Source organism: Drosophila navojoa, chromosome 4, assembly GCF_054131105.1.
Source record: "Drosophila navojoa isolate 15081-1374.11 chromosome 4, UAZ_NAV_1.0, whole genome shotgun sequence".
Classification (NCBI taxonomy): domain Eukaryota; kingdom Metazoa; phylum Arthropoda; class Insecta; order Diptera; family Drosophilidae; genus Drosophila; species Drosophila navojoa.
Window position 1 is genome coordinate 12,305,207 of NC_142892.1, and position 17,497 is coordinate 12,322,703.

The 17,497-nt window shown below is 44.2% G+C and overlaps 2 protein-coding genes and 2 long non-coding RNA genes across 4 annotated transcripts; 1 reads left to right on the forward strand and 3 right to left on the reverse strand.

The window, feature by feature from the left end:
• LOC108651705 (uncharacterized) lies at positions 1 to 4,115 on the reverse strand. Its single transcript, XR_016196675.1, has 4 exons — positions 3,982 to 4,115; positions 1,638 to 3,913; positions 1,059 to 1,566; positions 1 to 988 (listed from the first exon to the last, which is right to left on the reverse strand). It is a non-coding gene; the product is annotated as an uncharacterized LOC108651705 (long non-coding RNA).
• Positions 4,116 to 7,413: 3,298 nt separating this feature from the next.
• On the reverse strand, positions 7,414 to 8,695 carry LOC115562424 (uncharacterized). The gene is made up of 3 exons (XR_003980165.2): positions 8,555 to 8,695; positions 7,594 to 7,719; positions 7,414 to 7,513 (listed from the first exon to the last, which is right to left on the reverse strand). It is a non-coding gene; the product is annotated as an uncharacterized LOC115562424 (long non-coding RNA).
• A 4,994-nt stretch (positions 8,696 to 13,689) lies between these two features.
• LOC108650664 (uncharacterized) lies at positions 13,690 to 14,691 on the reverse strand. The gene has a single exon (XM_018099875.3). It carries the CDS (start codon positions 14,563 to 14,565, stop codon positions 13,780 to 13,782), a length of 786 nt encoding a protein of 261 aa, XP_017955364.1. The 5' UTR covers positions 14,566 to 14,691; the 3' UTR covers positions 13,690 to 13,779.
• Positions 14,692 to 14,848: 157 nt separating this feature from the next.
• Positions 14,849 to 17,052, forward strand: LOC108650183 (uncharacterized). Its single transcript, XM_089259241.1, has 3 exons — positions 14,849 to 15,514; positions 16,109 to 16,147; positions 16,351 to 17,052. The coding sequence occupies exons 1-3, from the start codon at positions 14,951 to 14,953 to the stop codon at positions 16,990 to 16,992; spliced, it is 1,245 nt and encodes a 414-aa protein (XP_089115367.1). The 5' UTR covers positions 14,849 to 14,950; the 3' UTR covers positions 16,993 to 17,052.
• The last annotated feature ends 445 nt before the right edge of the window (positions 17,053 to 17,497 follow it).

The following is a 17,497-nucleotide window of genomic DNA, read 5'->3' on the forward strand; positions in this document are numbered from 1 at the left end:
TTCCAGTTAATATACAATTTATTACGCATCATCGTTGGCATTTATGGAGGAGCCGAATAGCGGAGCTGTTGAACTCTCAACTGTGACGCGAGCACCGTCAATTGAATTATATGCCCGATATACCCAGTGCATTCTTATTTTTGCCAACTCATCGCACAGAAGGCAAAAGTCATGTGAACTTCCTGAACCAACCCAAACCAAACCAAGACAGACAGACACTCAACAGCGAAGCGATTCTCTGGCTGGCTGGCTGGCGGAAATTGTGTCATGATTATAGACTAAAGCGCCTATTTAGTTACGCCTTATTATTTCCTTTGGCTTGCCTGCTCCTACTACATGCACCAAATTGAATTGAACTCCGCCTAATTGAAGTTGTGTGTGGAAATGACTTGGAATATTTCTGCCCTCATCCCTTCCAGCTCTCCCTCTCAACTAGCACTGCTCGGCGTTTGGGGCTCATTAAAGTTCATTCGGTTTCGATTCGTTTGTTCTCTGAGCGCATTAGTGGCTGGAGATCGTATTCTTTATGAAATTGAAGCATTTACTAGACCATTCGAGGCCCTTAATTAGGTCTCGACTTTGATTAGCTCTCACGGACATGGCGCATTACATTGCATTGGGTAGTATTAGATAATATTAGCTAAGACTACACAAATTCTTTGTGCAGAGAATCGAATAGAATGCCATATAAAGGTTTTCCATAGTTCAGTTAGGAGTAATTTCCATAATCCATGCTGCGCATTAATCATTGCACACGGGGCAAACATTTATATAGCACTTGACTTGGGGCATCCATTAAATAGTTTTGGCTACCGGTTAGAATCTTTCAAAACGGCACATTGTCTTAGCCAAATTAAAGTTTACTCAGCTGTGCGAGGCAGTTGGCCAGGAGTGGTTCCAGGAGCTGCTGGTCTCAGCCAGGTAGCCGACACCTGAGTTGAATTTTAGTTTTGCGCATGCGGAAGCGTTTTTCGCGTCATTTTTCATGCTGAAATTTAATAAAGAAAATTAATTTGTGGACATTTGACTCGAGGCGAGACAAAAAACCGCGCGCTCACCATTCAGATTCAGTCTCCCATAGCCAGTTACTGCCCGCTCCTCGTTTCAGAGACTCCTCCTGCGACTACTCAAACTGCACGCAGACTTTGATCGATGGCACTCACGATGCTGCAGGCGAGTGAAGCTCCGAACGACGACAATTTCAACGGCAGTTGCAGCAGCCGGGAATGCAGCATGGTCGCTACATGTGTCGCTAGGCCGTGGCCTATCATCCAAGAGGCAAGTGCGGGGTAGGCGAGGAAATGCAGTTGCAGGACGCTGGGCTGGGCTGGGCTGGGCTGGCCGGAGCTGCAGCACTAGCTCGTCCTGTGTGCCGCATGAGTTGCAAGTTAGCGCAATTAATTTATTTCAACACGAATTTAACTCTCATCGTGTGCTGTCTGAGTGCTCGCTCCTCACTTCATTTCATTTCCCATTGCGTTTTACATCATTTTTATTAAGGCAACAGCTTCGAGACTTAACCAACTCCTCTCCTATTCCACCTCCTCCTGCACGTCCCTCCTCCTCCTGCACGTCCCTCTGATGTGCATTTGTCAGTCGGTTCGGCATTGTAGAAATTGTAAAAATTTTGTCGTTACCTTATCTAAATATGGCCATTGCATATAAAGACTTGGCATACGTTGTTGTTGCCCTTGTCGTCGCATTGGTTTGTCCAGCTGCTGCTGCTCTCTCGCCGCAGGACTCACCGATGGCTCCGCCACAACTGATGCTGCGTCACTCATTTTTGCACAGTCCATTAGTTCGCGGATGCAGTCAGCTCTGAAGGTTGTTGTATGTAATTGTTGTTGTTGCTGTTGTTGTTAGTGTTGTTGGTTGTCTGGCTGTTGGCTCTCTACCGGTTTGACAGTCGCTCAGCAGCAGCAGGTCGCGCAAAGCCAAGCTGCAGCTCCATTAGCTGCCCCTGATGCAAGGTAAACGCTTGTTTTCATTGCGTTGCAGAGCGGTTCCCGCGTTTATTTTAAGCTCTACTGGGCGCGTCCTAGTCGCCGTCGCAGTCGCATGCAAGCAACCAACTAGAGCCAGAGCTCCCTTCATTTGTATGTAATTTTCGGTTATGCGAAGTAATTTGAGATCGCGCCACACGCGCCGCTTTTAATGACTTCATTAAATGCTCGGTCCAGCATGAAGAGAGCGAAAAAAAAACACAGCCAAACTAGTTTAACAACAGCTCTAGTACAACAGTCAAGCAAACATCAGCAACATCTGACGAAGGCAGGCCATGGTCTGGCCAGGCCAGTTCATTCCTGCACTAGTACTTCCGATGATGACTATGAAATGATTCCTTTAGGGCATCATCTCTTACTTTGCACTCGAGCCTCGGTCGAGGGCAGCCGAAATGAGAAATGTCTTTGCTGGACCACCTTGAATAGAAATGAATTCCTTTTGCCACGAGTGAATGTATTCGTAAGCCAGCATTTGTGCTAGCATTAGTGAGCTTTCCAAGCTCTATTTGCATTCAGCATTCAGTTGCCTCTGCCTGTGCTTTCTGCGTAATCTCTGGCAGTCAGTGCATGGAACGAACACATATCTTTGAAACATTCCAGCATTATTTTTGGCATTTTAGGTGGCTTCAAATCTCGTTCATGGTGGCTTCTGTCATGGACCTGCTTAATGGCTTAAGATGTGTGGGGAATGGACGTTCGTCACTTGGTAAAATGCAAATTTCTGCAGTCTCTGCGATGAGTTTGACTAAATTCCAAATGGCGCTCGCTATGCGACGGGAGCTGGACGCAAAAAGAACTTCAGTTATTGTATGAAATGAACTGCGTATGTACGATGAATGGCCGGCAACAGGAGATGAGTTGAAGTTGAGGCTAAAGCTGGGGCTGCGGCTGGGGCTGAAGCTGACGATGACTGGGGCTGAGGCTGCGGCTGGGGCTGGCGTTGTCCATTTACCGGCAGAGTCGTTACTCATTCTCAGGGCCACGGACGAGGACGTGGATGGATAATTATGACGTTGCAACAATTCCAGCATGCAACATGCGGCAGCAGCAGCAGAGAGCTTAGGCGACGGGCGACTCTGACTGCGACGGCGACGGCGACTGTGCCCAAGTGACAGTGCAACATGATTGCTCTCGGGCTCGCCACATGCCACATTTATCATTCGTCGAAACGTTGAAAAATTAGTCATTCCTTTATTTTACACCCAAATGCCGAGAGCTGCCTCCCGGCCGCCCAAAAACCAGTCCGTAGACCAGAGCAAATCCTTCTTGCATTACTTGCCACAACTTGCCACATACTTGGTGACCAGAGCGACAGAGCCCGCCGCGCCAGTTGCCATCGTTGTTCTTGTTGTTGTTGCTGCTGTTGTTGTCCGTCGTCTCCCTGCAACAACATGCAAATGACTCTTTTAATTTTTATGAATTTCTCTGATTACGAAAATTGCTTCTGGGCTTTTGGCCGCAGCAGCGAGGCACCTTGAAGGTGGGTTGCTGCCGTGGTTGTTAGGCAGGCGCGCATGATGCATCGCGCATCTTCATTAGTCGACGCTGCTCCGATGTCACACACACACATTGGCACCTGCATGGGTGTGTGCTCGAGTCTAGGCCATCATTTTTAGGCCCAGTTTAGACAGTTGGCTGTGGAAATCGCTGCCGGCCTTTTACTTGCTTTGGCCGCTGCTGTGCGATCAGTGTCCATGTTTGCGTTCGCTGTCGCATGTTTTACTGGAGCACAAACAGACTCACACACGCACACATACATACATATGCGCTCTGGCGGATCAGCTTGGCTCATTGGCGCTCAGATCGTGGGCTCGCATCGAAATTACAAACGAATAAATCATTGAGTACGCTGCTTGGCCTGCTCCTTGGGCTTGGTCTGCCCACATCCAGTGGGCCAGCTCACAAAGGTACTGTAATTAGTTGGAATTGTAATTCATGGCGCGATTAGATAAAGATCGGCTGCCAATTAGTAACGCACCAGTCCGTGAATAATATTGGATGACAAAAGTGCATCAAATTGGCCCGATGGCTATTTTCGTTTGTAATCTGAGTAGCTTGTGGAATGCTCAACAGGAATAATTGGACAGGCGAGTGCTTCTATGTGAATAGCTAGTGGTAGCAGAAGAAGAAGAAGAAGAGTGGGACATTTTTAAACAAAAGCAATAGGAAATCGTATAATAAAAGCAAGTTTCGTTGCGAATGGCTTCTGGTAGGTAGAAGAAGAAGAATCTAATATTTGGGAAATTTAAGTTAAGTAAACAGCGAGCGTAGCGAGAACAGCTGACATTTGGGAAATTATATGAACTTGAGCCTAGTGAATGGCAAAAAGCCAAAGAGAAAGACATTTGAATTTCTGCAAATGTGTCCGTTACATTAGCAAAATAATTTTAGTTCGTTTCTCAGCCAATCTGAGCCAATTAGATTCTATCGCCTGCTATCGGCTTGTCCACATTTTCAGCTGGCTGCCAATTGGGCCGCAACTTGATTTCAATAAAAATCCATTTAATTCGACATTTGTGGCCCGAAAACAACAACAACAGCAAAAACAGTTGTCGATTAGCTGGAGCGTTTTTGGCTGCCGTCTGGCGGCGTTTGAACTGTGCGCCTCGTGCGGGTGCTGGCCCCCAACTCCAATTGGGATTGCGGCCGAGGGTGGAGCGGCTGCAGCAACTGCAACGTCGCGGTTTCATATAAATCTCTCGTTGTAATTGCCGCGATAAGCGCAGTGGCCGTAAAAGCGGCGGCGGCCTCTTAAAACCGGTGGCCAAAGCATCGAACTGTTGCTACCAATATATATGTATATACATACATATGTATGTGTGTATATGTATATGTATATTGGGCCAAACTACATAAATATCGCGTGAAATGCATTTGCGGCCGATAAATTTGGCAATGGCTGCTGCAACGGCGATAATCAACGCAATTGCAATCGATTTTGGCGTAATTTAGGTACGGCTTAAGTGGCTTTTGGCCAGGCTAACAAGCGGCACTGGACGCCTTGATTGAAAATATCGCTGTCGATCTGCGCGCGTGTGTGTATGTGTGTGTAAGTGCGAGAGCGTGTCGGTGTGTGTGGGCCAACACCTAAACAACAACAAGCGAAACAACAATAGCAACAATCTATATCAAACTGCGTTGATCGTTCCAAATTGTTGTTAGGCAAACTACCGTTAAACTCACTTTCACAGCGGGCAGCGGGAAGCGTGGCGGGAATCCCGCTAAAAATTACTCATACGCAACGCATTGACCCCAAACACTCCATCGAGCAGAGGTCGCAGCTGCAGTCACCTTCAGTTGCAGTTGGCCTGCCCGGCACTCGAACCTCGAGCCGTCCATCCGTTGGCTCGTCTGTGCGCTCTTTCCGTTGCCCGTTTCATGCCGCCACGTTCCGTGCCGCTGATTAATTACACCGCCCGCTGTGCGAATTCCTCAATAAAAATCATAATTTCGTGTTTGCGGCCGATGGCCAAAATGATGATTGTTGCCGCATTTATGTAAGCCACGGCTTATTAGCTGCACGAGCTGCCATCTACACAACAGCTCACTTCCCCTGCTGTAACCGCCGTTGCCCCGCTGCCCCGCTGCCCCGCTACCCCGCAGCGCATGCAAAGTGTAACGAATTTTTGATTGAAACTTTAAAATACTCGTTAGGAGGGTTTCCTCGTCGTTGCGCGTGAGTTTATCTTTTGATTAGATTCGTTAGAGTTTGTATTGGCCTTTTGTAACACGAAATTGGTCAGCTACACATGTATGTGTGTGTCTATCTGAGTTCTCTTTTATTTTTTTTTTTTTTTTTTGGCTGAATGGAGTCATTATTCACAATTTAGTAACACTTGATTTGCATTTGGCGTTTACTATATACCCCAAACATAAACTACAAGATTTTTTAGACATTTTGCTACTATTATTCACATAAAATTGGGTTAACAGTGGGGTATATTGGTTGTATAGTGGTTTCGTTTTACAGTCGAGCATTTCAATCATCTTTCTAAGCAGAGTTTCTTGCGATTCTGAGGCAATGCAGAATTATTTACTTTAGTTTCATTAGTTAGGGTATTTGCTAGTCATTCACATTCAATCAAAGTATTCTTTCTTTTTTTTTGTAATTTAGCTTTCTGCTGATGCCAAACTTTACACATGAAAAACGAAACATATTTCAGTTTAATAAAAATAATATAAAAAAGTATTATTTTTTAAATGCAAAAAATTGTATTCATTTATTTATTTTTTAGCCATAGCGCGGCTTTTGAATTGACCCACTTAGCCGAGCGTTTCATTCGGACAGCTTGTTAATTATAAGAGATATTTTAAGCATGGCTATACCAATTAAAAATATTTATTTACCAAAATATCAACATGCCCCAAAAATGTCGTGAAAGCCAGCAAAGAAATCAAATAAATACATATATAAGAAATTATTGTTGTCATCAAAATAAAAGTGAGTAAAGCCAGTCGCTGTTGTTGCACGTGGCACTTCTAATTAAGACACCGCAACAGATTTCCATATGTGTCAGAATCCCCCCCAAAAAATACGATATACATATACAGATGTATGCATGTGTGTATGTATAATCCCAACTGTGGAATGGATAAGCTTTGCATTGGTGTGTGCAGGCCCAGCAGGACGCATTCAGAAATCATTAAGAGACCGCAGCTTGGACTCCGCGGGCCGGCTGGTGAAAGGTGCCATCCGCTGCCATATCTGACAAACGGAGCCGAAAAATTGCTTTGACGTTGCGTCAAAATTTCACACTTTTGCGCCAGATAAAAGCCAAACAGAGTCGATGACGAACTGCAGCAGGAGCAGCAGCAGCAGGAAAGGCAGCAGCAACAACAACAACAACAACTGTAAATTCAGCTGCATTCTCCAAATATTTGGCATATGCATGCAGACCATACATCATTAAAAAAGAGTGTTAAGTGCAGAGGCAGGGCCGCAGCAGTTGAGACTGAGACGGAGCTTGGGACTCAGACTGAGACTGCGTCTGCGTCTGATTCGCAGTCCGAGTCGAGTCGAAATTAGCATACAAGCCGCGCTTTTGCCATAATTTGCATATAAAATTAGCGCAACACTTTAGCCGCCTCCTTGCGGCCGCCCGCTGCCCCCCTCAAGCTGCTGGTGACACTTGGCAAGGCAACTCCACTCCACTCGCTGCTCATTTAGCGCCTTGCATACGCTGATTGGTTGTACACACAGAGTCGGAGTCGGAGTTGGGAGCGGGTGCTGGAAGCTGTGCGCTATGATAATTAAGCTGCGGAGAAAGAGAGCTAAAAATCCTGCTGCACTTGTTGCAGCAATTTGCATTGCCGCAAGCCTTAATGACTCACACATTCTATATGCGCAGCTATGTACATACATATACATACATACATACATATATGCATATAAAGTATATGTATGTACATATATGTATATCTATGGACAGTTGCGGCGCCTTCACGGCAATTAGCAGCCGGCAAAAGTTTCGTTGCCTGATTAGTCACGCCTCACTGTACAGCAACATTCCCTGAAAAATAGACATCCATAAATAACATCGAAATACCAAAAAATAAATAAAAATGAAAAACAAAAGATAGACTTGCTTACTTAGCTATCCGCATTCCCTTTTCCAGCCGACTTTCTGAATAATTTGTTGATTTTGCTTCTCATAACTTTCGAGCGTGAAAATGTTAAAGGTTAATAATAATGCTCTTTAATTTGGGAATGTGGAATCTATAAATAAAACATTAAGAGTTTACACAGCTTAAACACTTCTGTTAGGCTTAATTATGAGAGAACTCCAGTAGTGGGGGAACGAAGACAAAAATATATACATACTTGATTTGGTTTTGATATGGTTGCTGTTATGCTAGCAATTTAAGGGCTATAATGAGTATTAGCCTAGTATTTTGTATATACCCAAAATCAATTGAGTGTTTTATCTCGTCCAGCTGATGGCATAGATCCTAATCTGTGTTGAGTTAAAAGAGAAGATTAGAGATATATTGAGGTGAGTTAGATTAGATTATATTAGAAATGAACAAGAGAAGATTAGGGCTATAGCAAGATGATTTGAATTTGAGGTGTTCAATGAGTACAATGTATAATCCCCTTATGTATAATACCTTATTGCAAACTGACTGCAGATCTTTGCAGATTTCCATGAGGAGTACAAGAAAGAAAGAAAGAGAGGGAGAGAGAGAGAGAGAGAGAGAGAGAGATGGAAAGCGCGTGTATGCATAGCTCTATAAATGCTAATCAAGCATACTTATAAAGAATTCATATACCATAATTTATTCTTTCTATAAGTAATATCATTATCTCTCTCTCTCTTTCTCTCTCTCTTTCCCTCTCTGCATCTCCAAACGGAATTCAAAGTTAATTGGCTGAGAAGCGATAGAAACGATAGCCAATTAAAATGGTAAAAAGTTATTCCATAAATGGAAATTGATTGGGCAATGAACAATAAAAGTACATAAATTCTTAATGCTGCACACGGCAGATGCTTAAATTTAAATTATCAATTGTAAATATGCACAATTATTGATTTCGCTTTTACGGTACTTACACGCTCCATGATTATCTTGTTGGATCCGGAGTTGCGGCGCTGGACTTGGGGACTTACGGATGCGTCACTAAATCAATGCAAGTCATAAACTGCAATATGGTTTTTAATTTATAGAATATACATGTGCATACATACATATTTATGTATGTGTGTGCTTATATACATACATACATACATATGTATATTATTGCGCATTGAGAGTAGTTATAAAAGCTGTAAATAAATAAATTGGAAATTTAAAAATAAATATTTATTTACATATAATTGCATGTCAGGCATGGAAATTAATGCGATTGCAGTTTATGACAAGCGATTAAAATTTAAAATGACAACATAAGCGAGTGGAACGGACGCTGATGGCCCAGGCAGAGGGCAGGCAGGTGGAGGTGTGAGTGCCTGGTGGCTGGCCAATAGCTCGTTGCATTCACAATGGAGCGGTTTTAATTATGCAAAAGTGTTTTCGATTGGCCGCTGGCTGCATTCGACTTGACTCGCATTGGCAGTGGCTCAATTAAGTAGCACAGATCCCGTAAGCCGATAGCTTGTTCTACTCAAGACTGACATTTAGATAGGGTTATCTAAAACGGCCTGGCGGCTGCAGCTACAGCTGGAGCTACTGCACACGAAGAAAATAACTGTTGACACTCGTAGCCCCGAAATAGAAGTGTTAAAGAGAGTTTCCAATACGAGTGCCGGCTCGCTGGAATGGTTCATTAGTCAAACGTTGGGTGACAATCAGATAGGCCCTTGGGCCATGGTGGCTATGGTGGCACCTGCGCCACGTTGAGAATTGGGGACAGCCTGAAGCCCATAGCCTATCGCCTATCGCCTATAGCCTGCAGCATTCCCATGTCAACAAGAGACAAACCAGCCGCTTATCAGCGCTGATAGATTGTGGGACCCGTGGAGAAAGTCGGAGCTACTCTCTGGCGCGAAGGGCAGCTCCTCGGCCCCGCAGGCAGATCGCCCGCGGTGCGATAAACACCCAGGCAAACGCATGAATTACAACAAAAAGCCAAAGTGTCAATAAAATTGCGTAGATTATTGCAGGCGAGCTCATAAAATTGTTTACTATCCACCCAGGCCAGGGCGGCCCGTGCAGCCCGGGCGACTGTCCATTCAACTGCCAATTTCCTGGTGCGTGTCGTAGACCAACTTCAGCTTCAACTAACCAAGTCCAAGTCCGAGTCCAGGTCTAAGATACATGTGCCTGCCGGCATTGTCCACAGTTGCTTTTTTTTCTCTATATGTTGTATATGAATTTATTAAATAAATGCATTACGCTCTAAAATAAAGGATGAGAATGAAAGCAAACTGATGACCAAGCCGCAGTGGGAATACACTAGAAAAAAGATTAAAGGCGGAATGCAAACATACATAGATGTATACACGTGTATGTAAATAAATCAAATTTAAATTAAATATCACTTTTATCTGTTATATTTAAAAACTTCCTTAACAACGATTTTGTTACCTTAATTTCTTACATTTGGCATTCTCTTGTTTAAGTTTCTTCATACGTACATACGTGCATATTGTATGTATGTGTGTGTGACGAATTTCCTTTAAGCAATCCCTTTTATTCCAGCTTGTTATCTTTGCCGTGTACAATCGATTTATTCTAGACTCTTCTCTCCAACGTGTAAATTGGCAATTCTTCATCTCCCTCTCGCATTCACACATGCAAGTGTGGAATTGCCTTTATTTGTCTCTTGAAAATTTCCCCCTGAATTGCCTACTACTACTACTACTACAATTACACAGGCTATGCGCTCATCTCTGTTTCTCTTCCAATTTCTGCTCAGCTGTGCGTAGGAAATTCTGTTGCAAATTTCCCTCTCATAAAAAAACTAATTCTGAGAGCTTGCCAACGGTGATTTTGAAAGAGTATTTAACGTCGTATACTATTTCTATGCTGTGCACTCGGCTGTGGTTGTGCCCCAGTGTCTAGCAACGGGGTGTCCCGAACAACTGTCCAGTTGGCAGTTGCAGCTCCAGTTGGGCATCTCGTGTTGCGCCCTCAGCGCCCATTGCGACAACTGCAATATTATTGTTAATATCATCGTAAATTCGAAATTCTTATGCTTATTGAATTTTCATGTTTGCCAGGCGTACGAGCGGCCAGGCGACACGTACCTCATCCTCTGTCTGTTTGTTGTTGCCGTTGTTTGTTGTTGTTGCTCTTGCTGTTTGGAGTAATACATGCAAACGATTTTAGTTATGATAAGAGACGAGTGTCAATAAATGCTCCTGCTGCTGCTGCTGCTGCTGATGGTGATGGTGATGCTGGTCCAGAGCTCGCATTAGAATAGAAGCCAAGCCAGACCGAGGCAAGGCCGATGCCAAATTAACTGAAATTGCAATTTGATCAAATTTCCACAATTTCCGTTTTACTAGTTTGTTGTTATTATAATTGCTTTGCTTGTGTATGTATGTGTGTGCGTGTGTGTTTGCCTATTGCCATATAATAACAATTAAATGTTTACTCAGCAACCACACAAATTGCCTTTTTATTGTTTGCACTGTGCAAATTTTATAATATTCGAATTGCAGCTGCCATTTATCAGATTGCAATTGCCTTGTGTCGTGTTGGCCATGGCAAGTGCTGCCATAAATGTTGGCCAAGACCAATCCAATGGCATTTGTGACTTTTAGATCAGCTTCTAGTTGCTTTGGCTCAAAGAAAATAAAGTTGAACTATGAGATAATTAAATATTTGCATTTCATATGGAACAGAACCTCTACATACATACATATGTATATATGTATGTATGTATATATGTATGTAGGTATATCGAGTATCACCTTTCCATGCACCGAGTAACCGCATTTGCAGCATGCGAAAAAAAAGTGACAACATCCCCAAGGCCCGGGACGCTGCTGCAAATAACTCAATCCTTAACAGAACTGACAGAAACCTTATAAATACAAGAATATGCTGTTGGCAGCGTTTGCCGTTTGCCGTTTGCTGTTTGCTCTCTGCGATCATCCAATCACCCGATCCCGATCCCGATCCCAAATCATCGTGTGGTTAACATCACATACATGGGAATGCAGCTCTGTGGGCCTCTCCATAATCATATGAGCGGTTCGACTCGGCCGAGCGCAGAACAAGTTTCACTTAGTTAGAAGCCATTTCTTATCGCCGCCTCTCGTTTGTCCGCATGCATGTATTGGTGGCACCTATTGGAAAATAACAGATTTAATTTGTCTAACAAACTGCTACCCACAAACACAATCAACGCGCACACACACACACTCACGACGCCTCGCAATGTCAGCGGACAGACAGCCGTCATATTGAGATCTCATCAAAAGACCGCACAACAAGTTGTGCTTCCAGTGATAAAGAGCGAGAGAGAGAGAGAGAGGGAAAGAAACGTAAGCGAACTCATTGAAATATTTTGACAGCGGCGTGGCAGGCGTTGAAGTTCAAGAGAAATGTCTCAAGTGCATTCGAAGTATTTCGTAGCCTGACCGCCGCAGCTGACAGCTGCGATCTCAGCATCTCACAAAGCGCTCAAGCGGAGGGGGTTGGTGGACACACATGACCAAGTCGGAGCATAGCCACATGGCGATCACAGTGGCTTATCACGTTGATAATGACAATCGATGATTCCTATGAAGGCTTGGCCCAGCTGGAACTCGGCCTCCATTTGTTACACATGGCTTTTGATTTTTTGATTATTTGTTTTTTTTTCTTCTTTTCTGTTCTGCTATATATTATTTTCTTAACATACATAGTATTTCCAAAGGTCTGTTACAGTTTTCTTAGTGGGCCCCGAGGCCGAAATTCAGCTTGGCTGAAACCACTTTAAAAACGTATCTTAAAACGTGACGCGCTTTCATATTGCGTGAAGTGTTTGTTTTAGATTTTGTCGGTCGAGCCCAAGTACAAATTGAAGATACGCGCACAATGCCATATAAACATACATACATACATATGCATAGTCTAACAATATGTATGTATGTTTGTGCGAGTCTTAATGCAATTAACATAAGTTTGTTGTTGCACTCAGCTGAGCTTCAAGTGCTCCACATATCCAGGCTCAGGCGTTGTCTACCTTGATAATGCTGCAATCCAATTGGGCTATCCATATACTGCTCCCATATATACAATGTATACGAGATAATGCAAGCTCTGGGCACTTTCAATTTGTTATTACAACAAATTAATTTTGACGGCCTGGCTGATTGCAAAAAACTGTCCAATTGGCATTAAAGCCTACGCCAAACAGCATGCGCGGCTCTCCAATGCCCGTCTCGGCTTCTATTGTCAGCTCGGCTTCGTCTACGTCTAGGTCGATGTCTACGTCCGTGTATGTCTCCCGTTGCCCGGTTGACAGCTCTCCAAATGCGAAAACAGATCAAAGCAAATTATGTGCAACGCCTCTTGGCTGCTTCTCCGCCAGGCTTGACTGGACTTGGTTTGGCTTGGTTTCGTTTGGCTTGGCTGCTTAGCAGCGCGCCGAGCTCTCAAGCATTGGCAATAAACCAAGGCGCTTGGCATCCAGAGATACAAATACCACTCGGATTCGCATTCGCATTCGCATTCGCAGCTAAACAAACTCAAGGCGTACGACGATGGCCAATGGATTTTCATTTGCGAGCCGGCAAGTATTTCATAAATCAACAAACTGCGACGTGAACACGTGGTTGGGAGTGCGGCGTGGTGCGGCGGGCCGGGCCGTAAGATGCGACTGTGTGGAACTGTGTGATGGCTCGATTAAATGGATTTCAATGTGCAGAACTTGTCTCTAGAGTCTCTTGCATTTCCATTTCATCAACAGCCATCAGCAGCAGCAGCAGGAGCCCAGGCAGGAGGCGGGCGAGAACTCATAACAAATTTGCGCGCTTTTATGCCCACAAATTGCCATGTCTTCAGCCAAGTGACAGCGCAATTATCGAGGGCCTGGCCAACGAATCGGATGGCTAATGGAACGGCGGGACGGCTGGGGCATGCCACAAGCCACAAGCGCAAGCTGCAGTTGACAGTTTGTTAAAGGGCGCTGAATTGATGAATTGTCTATTAGCAGAGAAGCAGAAGCTGTGGCAGAGGAAGAGAAAGAGGAAGAGTATGGGGTTCAGTATGAAGCCCATTTAGCATTGTGTCAGCCCATTAAAAGTCGCTGTCAAATATTTAGATATGTCTTCCCGATTTATTGCACAAATTCTTTGTATGTACGCTGAGATATGTATGTAGATACACATCTGAATAGGAATTATTATTCAGTAAAGGGGGTTTCAAGGAACAGATAACGCAAGTCCGCGATGTCGGCAGGCGTGCGGCACATGGGGCACTCCGAGGCGCCAATCAGATGCTCCCTGATGCACATATCTCCGAAGACGTGGCCACAGATCAGTGCGGTCACACGGTGGCTGCCCGACGAGCTCCACGGCTCCAGGCAGATGGAGCAAGTTCTGTAAGAGGGATCGACACGACTTGCATTAAGTTCTTCGATTTGATTCTTCAGTTCATCGATTTCCTTCAAATGGGTCTCCTCCTGCTGCTCCATATCGTATTGCAGGTCGCGGCAAGTCTGCTCCTTCTCGAACAGCTTCTCCTCAAACTCTTCAAAGAGCATATTTTGTGTGAGAAGCAAGCTTTCGATTTCCTCACGCTCGGCACTGGTTCCGGTTTGACACGGGATCTGCGTCTCGGCCAACGTGACGGACAGATCCTTTACCTTATTTACCACATCTTGCAGCTTGTTGCTAACAGTATGCACCTGGCGCTGCGGCAGATGATGCTTGCCCGAGGTCAACAACTTAGTCATCGCCTCCATGCCGATCAACAGTCCTTGGACGCAACTATTGTAGCTCTCATCCAATTTCTTGGTAGAAGCCTTTAGCATCTCGATTTCGGTGACGGCAGTCGATAGCTTCGACTTGAGCTGATTGCGTTCAACAAGCAGATTCTCCAGCTCTTGGCGAGCTTTGCCAGCAGTCTCCAACCCACGAGCTGCCTTGGCTGGCGGACCCCCAGAAGTCTTGTGACGTTTTGGTGCCATTGCTAGACTGATTTCCGCTCTTAGATGTACTTGAGAGGACTTAAATCTGATTTTTATTTCTTTTTTTTTTTTCGGGCAGAAAATTGCTGAAGCTGCTTGACAACCTTCACGAACTGGAGTCGAGAAATATCTTTCCCTCCCAATGCTTCCAAATGTCAACTTTCGTCCAATGTGTGCCCAAATAGCTGCCAACAATTCAGGATATCAATTAAGAAATCGGCATGGTCACACTGTTTTTCCAGGAACACGTCAGCGTTTGTCTTACTGTTATTCCAGTCTCAAATTGTGTCAAGCTGCTGAAGTAGCAAGCCGAAAGAAAAAAAAAAAAAAACATCAAAAACTTGTAATTCTAACAATCAAATAATTCTGAAAATCATTTTGCAAAATGCCAACTTACACCAGAGAGGAACTTCTAGCCATTAGGGAGAAGATGAAGTCTTCCCAATCGCAGCAGCAGAGCGAGAAGCCGAAGCCCGAGGGTCCCGCAAATGCCAGGCAGCAGCCCGATCTCGATGCCCTGGTGGGCCCCATTCGTTCTCTGTGGAAGAAGGCCAAGGACATTCAAAAGCACATCGACGTCTTCTATGCAACGGCTGAACAGCGCAAGTTGATGAATGGCGGCCAAGATGAGCGCGCCCTGAAGGTCTTCCGGGCTGCCAGGATTTCCCTGGCGAAGTTTCATATCCAGCTGCATCAGAAGATTTACGCCATGACCCTATTGGGACTGCCATCGAAGCACGCGCAGGCGCAAATGTTGAACAGCAAGCCGAGTATGGAGATGATTGATATTCTGAAGCAGCAAGTTGAGCATCACACCAAGCAGATGAAGAAGCTGAAGAAGCTGCTGGAGGACCAGATGAAGGTGCTGGAGAAACGTTTCGTCAAGATCGATCTGGCCATCAAACAGCTCAACAAGGAATATAAGAACGGCGAGCCCAAACACCACACAAAATGAGAATCGCAAAACTGCGACGACTTCTAAGCATAGTGTGGGCAAATGCGCTGAGCACGCCTAGTCCACTATGTTCTGATAAATAAAGTACATAAAATAAAAGAGTTTTTGGTTTATTTTTTCACTGCTATCGATAATTTGTTTACTTCAGTAGCTGAGATTTCTCGCTAATAAACAAATACGCATCAGCTCTCAGCTGCGGCGTCAGCTTTTTGCTGCCTTCGAGTCTAGCAACATTTGCAGATGCTTTGCAACATTTCAAATAAGTATGTGTGTGTGTATATATGTATGTGGGTGTTATATACACGCCCTAGGCAGCATATACATACATGATTCAACAGAAAACATTCTTCAGTCGCAGGGCTATCGAGCCACAGCAAGTTCTGGAAGCTCCGCTCGGTGCGTGAAAATTATTTTAAATACTCTGGCAAGCTTCAAAGTTGTCAAGGTGCTGCCACTGTGCTGCGTAATTTTAAATAAATGCCTAGCGCTGCCACACAACTAATTGCAACCAGTAAGTACACAATGATAAATGTAAGCCGAAGAACGCCAAGGCAATATCGCATCTCTAATTGCTATAACGTCAAATAGATAATTGAGAATCTGCTGCGCAATTGTCGCAAAGGTTGTGCAAGTTCTACTTGAAAAATAAACATATTTAAGTTTAAATATTGCAAATCCTTAAAGTGCTTTAAGTTAATGTAAAATTGCAATATTAAGTTTCACAAATTCTAATTCAAAATCTCAAATACATACATATGTATGTACCTAGGGAATTCCCAATAAGTACACCAATTTAATGTACATACATACATATTTCCCTTACAGTTTGAAACATGGATAATTCAAATAAGAATTCCGATATTGAGATTATGCCACACCCGATTGAGACAGCAAGTGCCAATGAAGTGGAATGCTGCAAGGCAATACTAACGAAGGCAAATCAATTGCAATATCAGTTGAACAAGCTGTCAAGCAAAATAGATGGTTTGCATTTGCAAAACCAATCCGAATTTATTGACGCCTCACTGCAGAACTTTACGCGGGACCTGGACAACCAGGTGGCTTCCATAAAGGCCATTCAAAATATGCAGGCCGAGGAGTTTGAGCAGAAGCTACTGGAAAAGGATCGGATGCGCCTTGAATTGCTGGACGCATTGAATAAGCAGGAGCAGAGCCATTTGCAGGAGACGGAAAAACTTAAAGGGCAGCTGGAGGCCAGGGACAAACGGTGCTTGGAGCTGGAGCAGCAAGTCGAAACCTACAAGAGCAACACTGAGCACAACACCAGCTGTCCCATTTGCTTCGATCAATGGAATTCGTCTGCCGCGCATCGCCTGGTCGCGCTTGGCTGCGGACATCTCTTCGGCGACAACTGCATCAGGAATTGCCTGCAGCAAGTGTCGGAGTGTCCACAGTGCAGAGCTCGAGCTGACCAATGTGAGATACGTTATATCTATGGACGTCCTGTGTAGAAGCCTCTAATAATGCTGAGGCATTACTGAAGAAATTAATGAATTATGAATATATATATGTTATGTTATTATTGAAGATTTGTTTGTGCTTGAATGAATGAATTCATGAATGAAATAATGTTATTATTGAAGATTTGTTTGTGCTTGAAGAATTTCGGAACAATAAATATGAAACAGTTTCAGTTTTAGATTTTGTGGAAGACTTACGTGGCTAGAATGGGATTCTTATACTCATTCACAATGGTAAAGTGAGTATATTGGTGTTGTGCTATGAGTATATTGGTGTTTATTCATATAGATTCATATGCCAAACATCACTTGACTGCAGTTGGCCCATGGCATGTCTAGCATTTAGCGTAACATTCTTCACATGATGCTGATGTTTGTCTTGTAGGGAATTATCATGCCAGAGTCTGCAATTATGCGCTAGCTGGCAGGAGTCAGGAATGCTATACATGCAGCGTATAGAAGCCAACAGGAGCCGCCACAGCACATGGACAATCGC

Coding starts and splice junctions, on each gene's coding strand:
- LOC108650664 (XM_018099875.3), bottom strand. CDS start 14,565: ATGGCACCAAAACGTCACAAGACTTCTGGGGGTCCGCCAGCCAAGGCA.
- LOC108650183 (XM_089259241.1), top strand. CDS start 14,951: ATGCCAACTTACACCAGAGAGGAACTTCTAGCCATTAGGGAGAAGATG. Junction 15,515..16,108: donor GCGAGCCCAAACACCACACA/AAATGAGAATCG, acceptor AACGTCAAATAG/ATAATTGAGAATCTGCTGCG. Junction 16,148..16,350: donor GCAATTGTCGCAAAGGTTGT/GCAAGTTCTACT, acceptor CTTACAGTTTGA/AACATGGATAATTCAAATAA.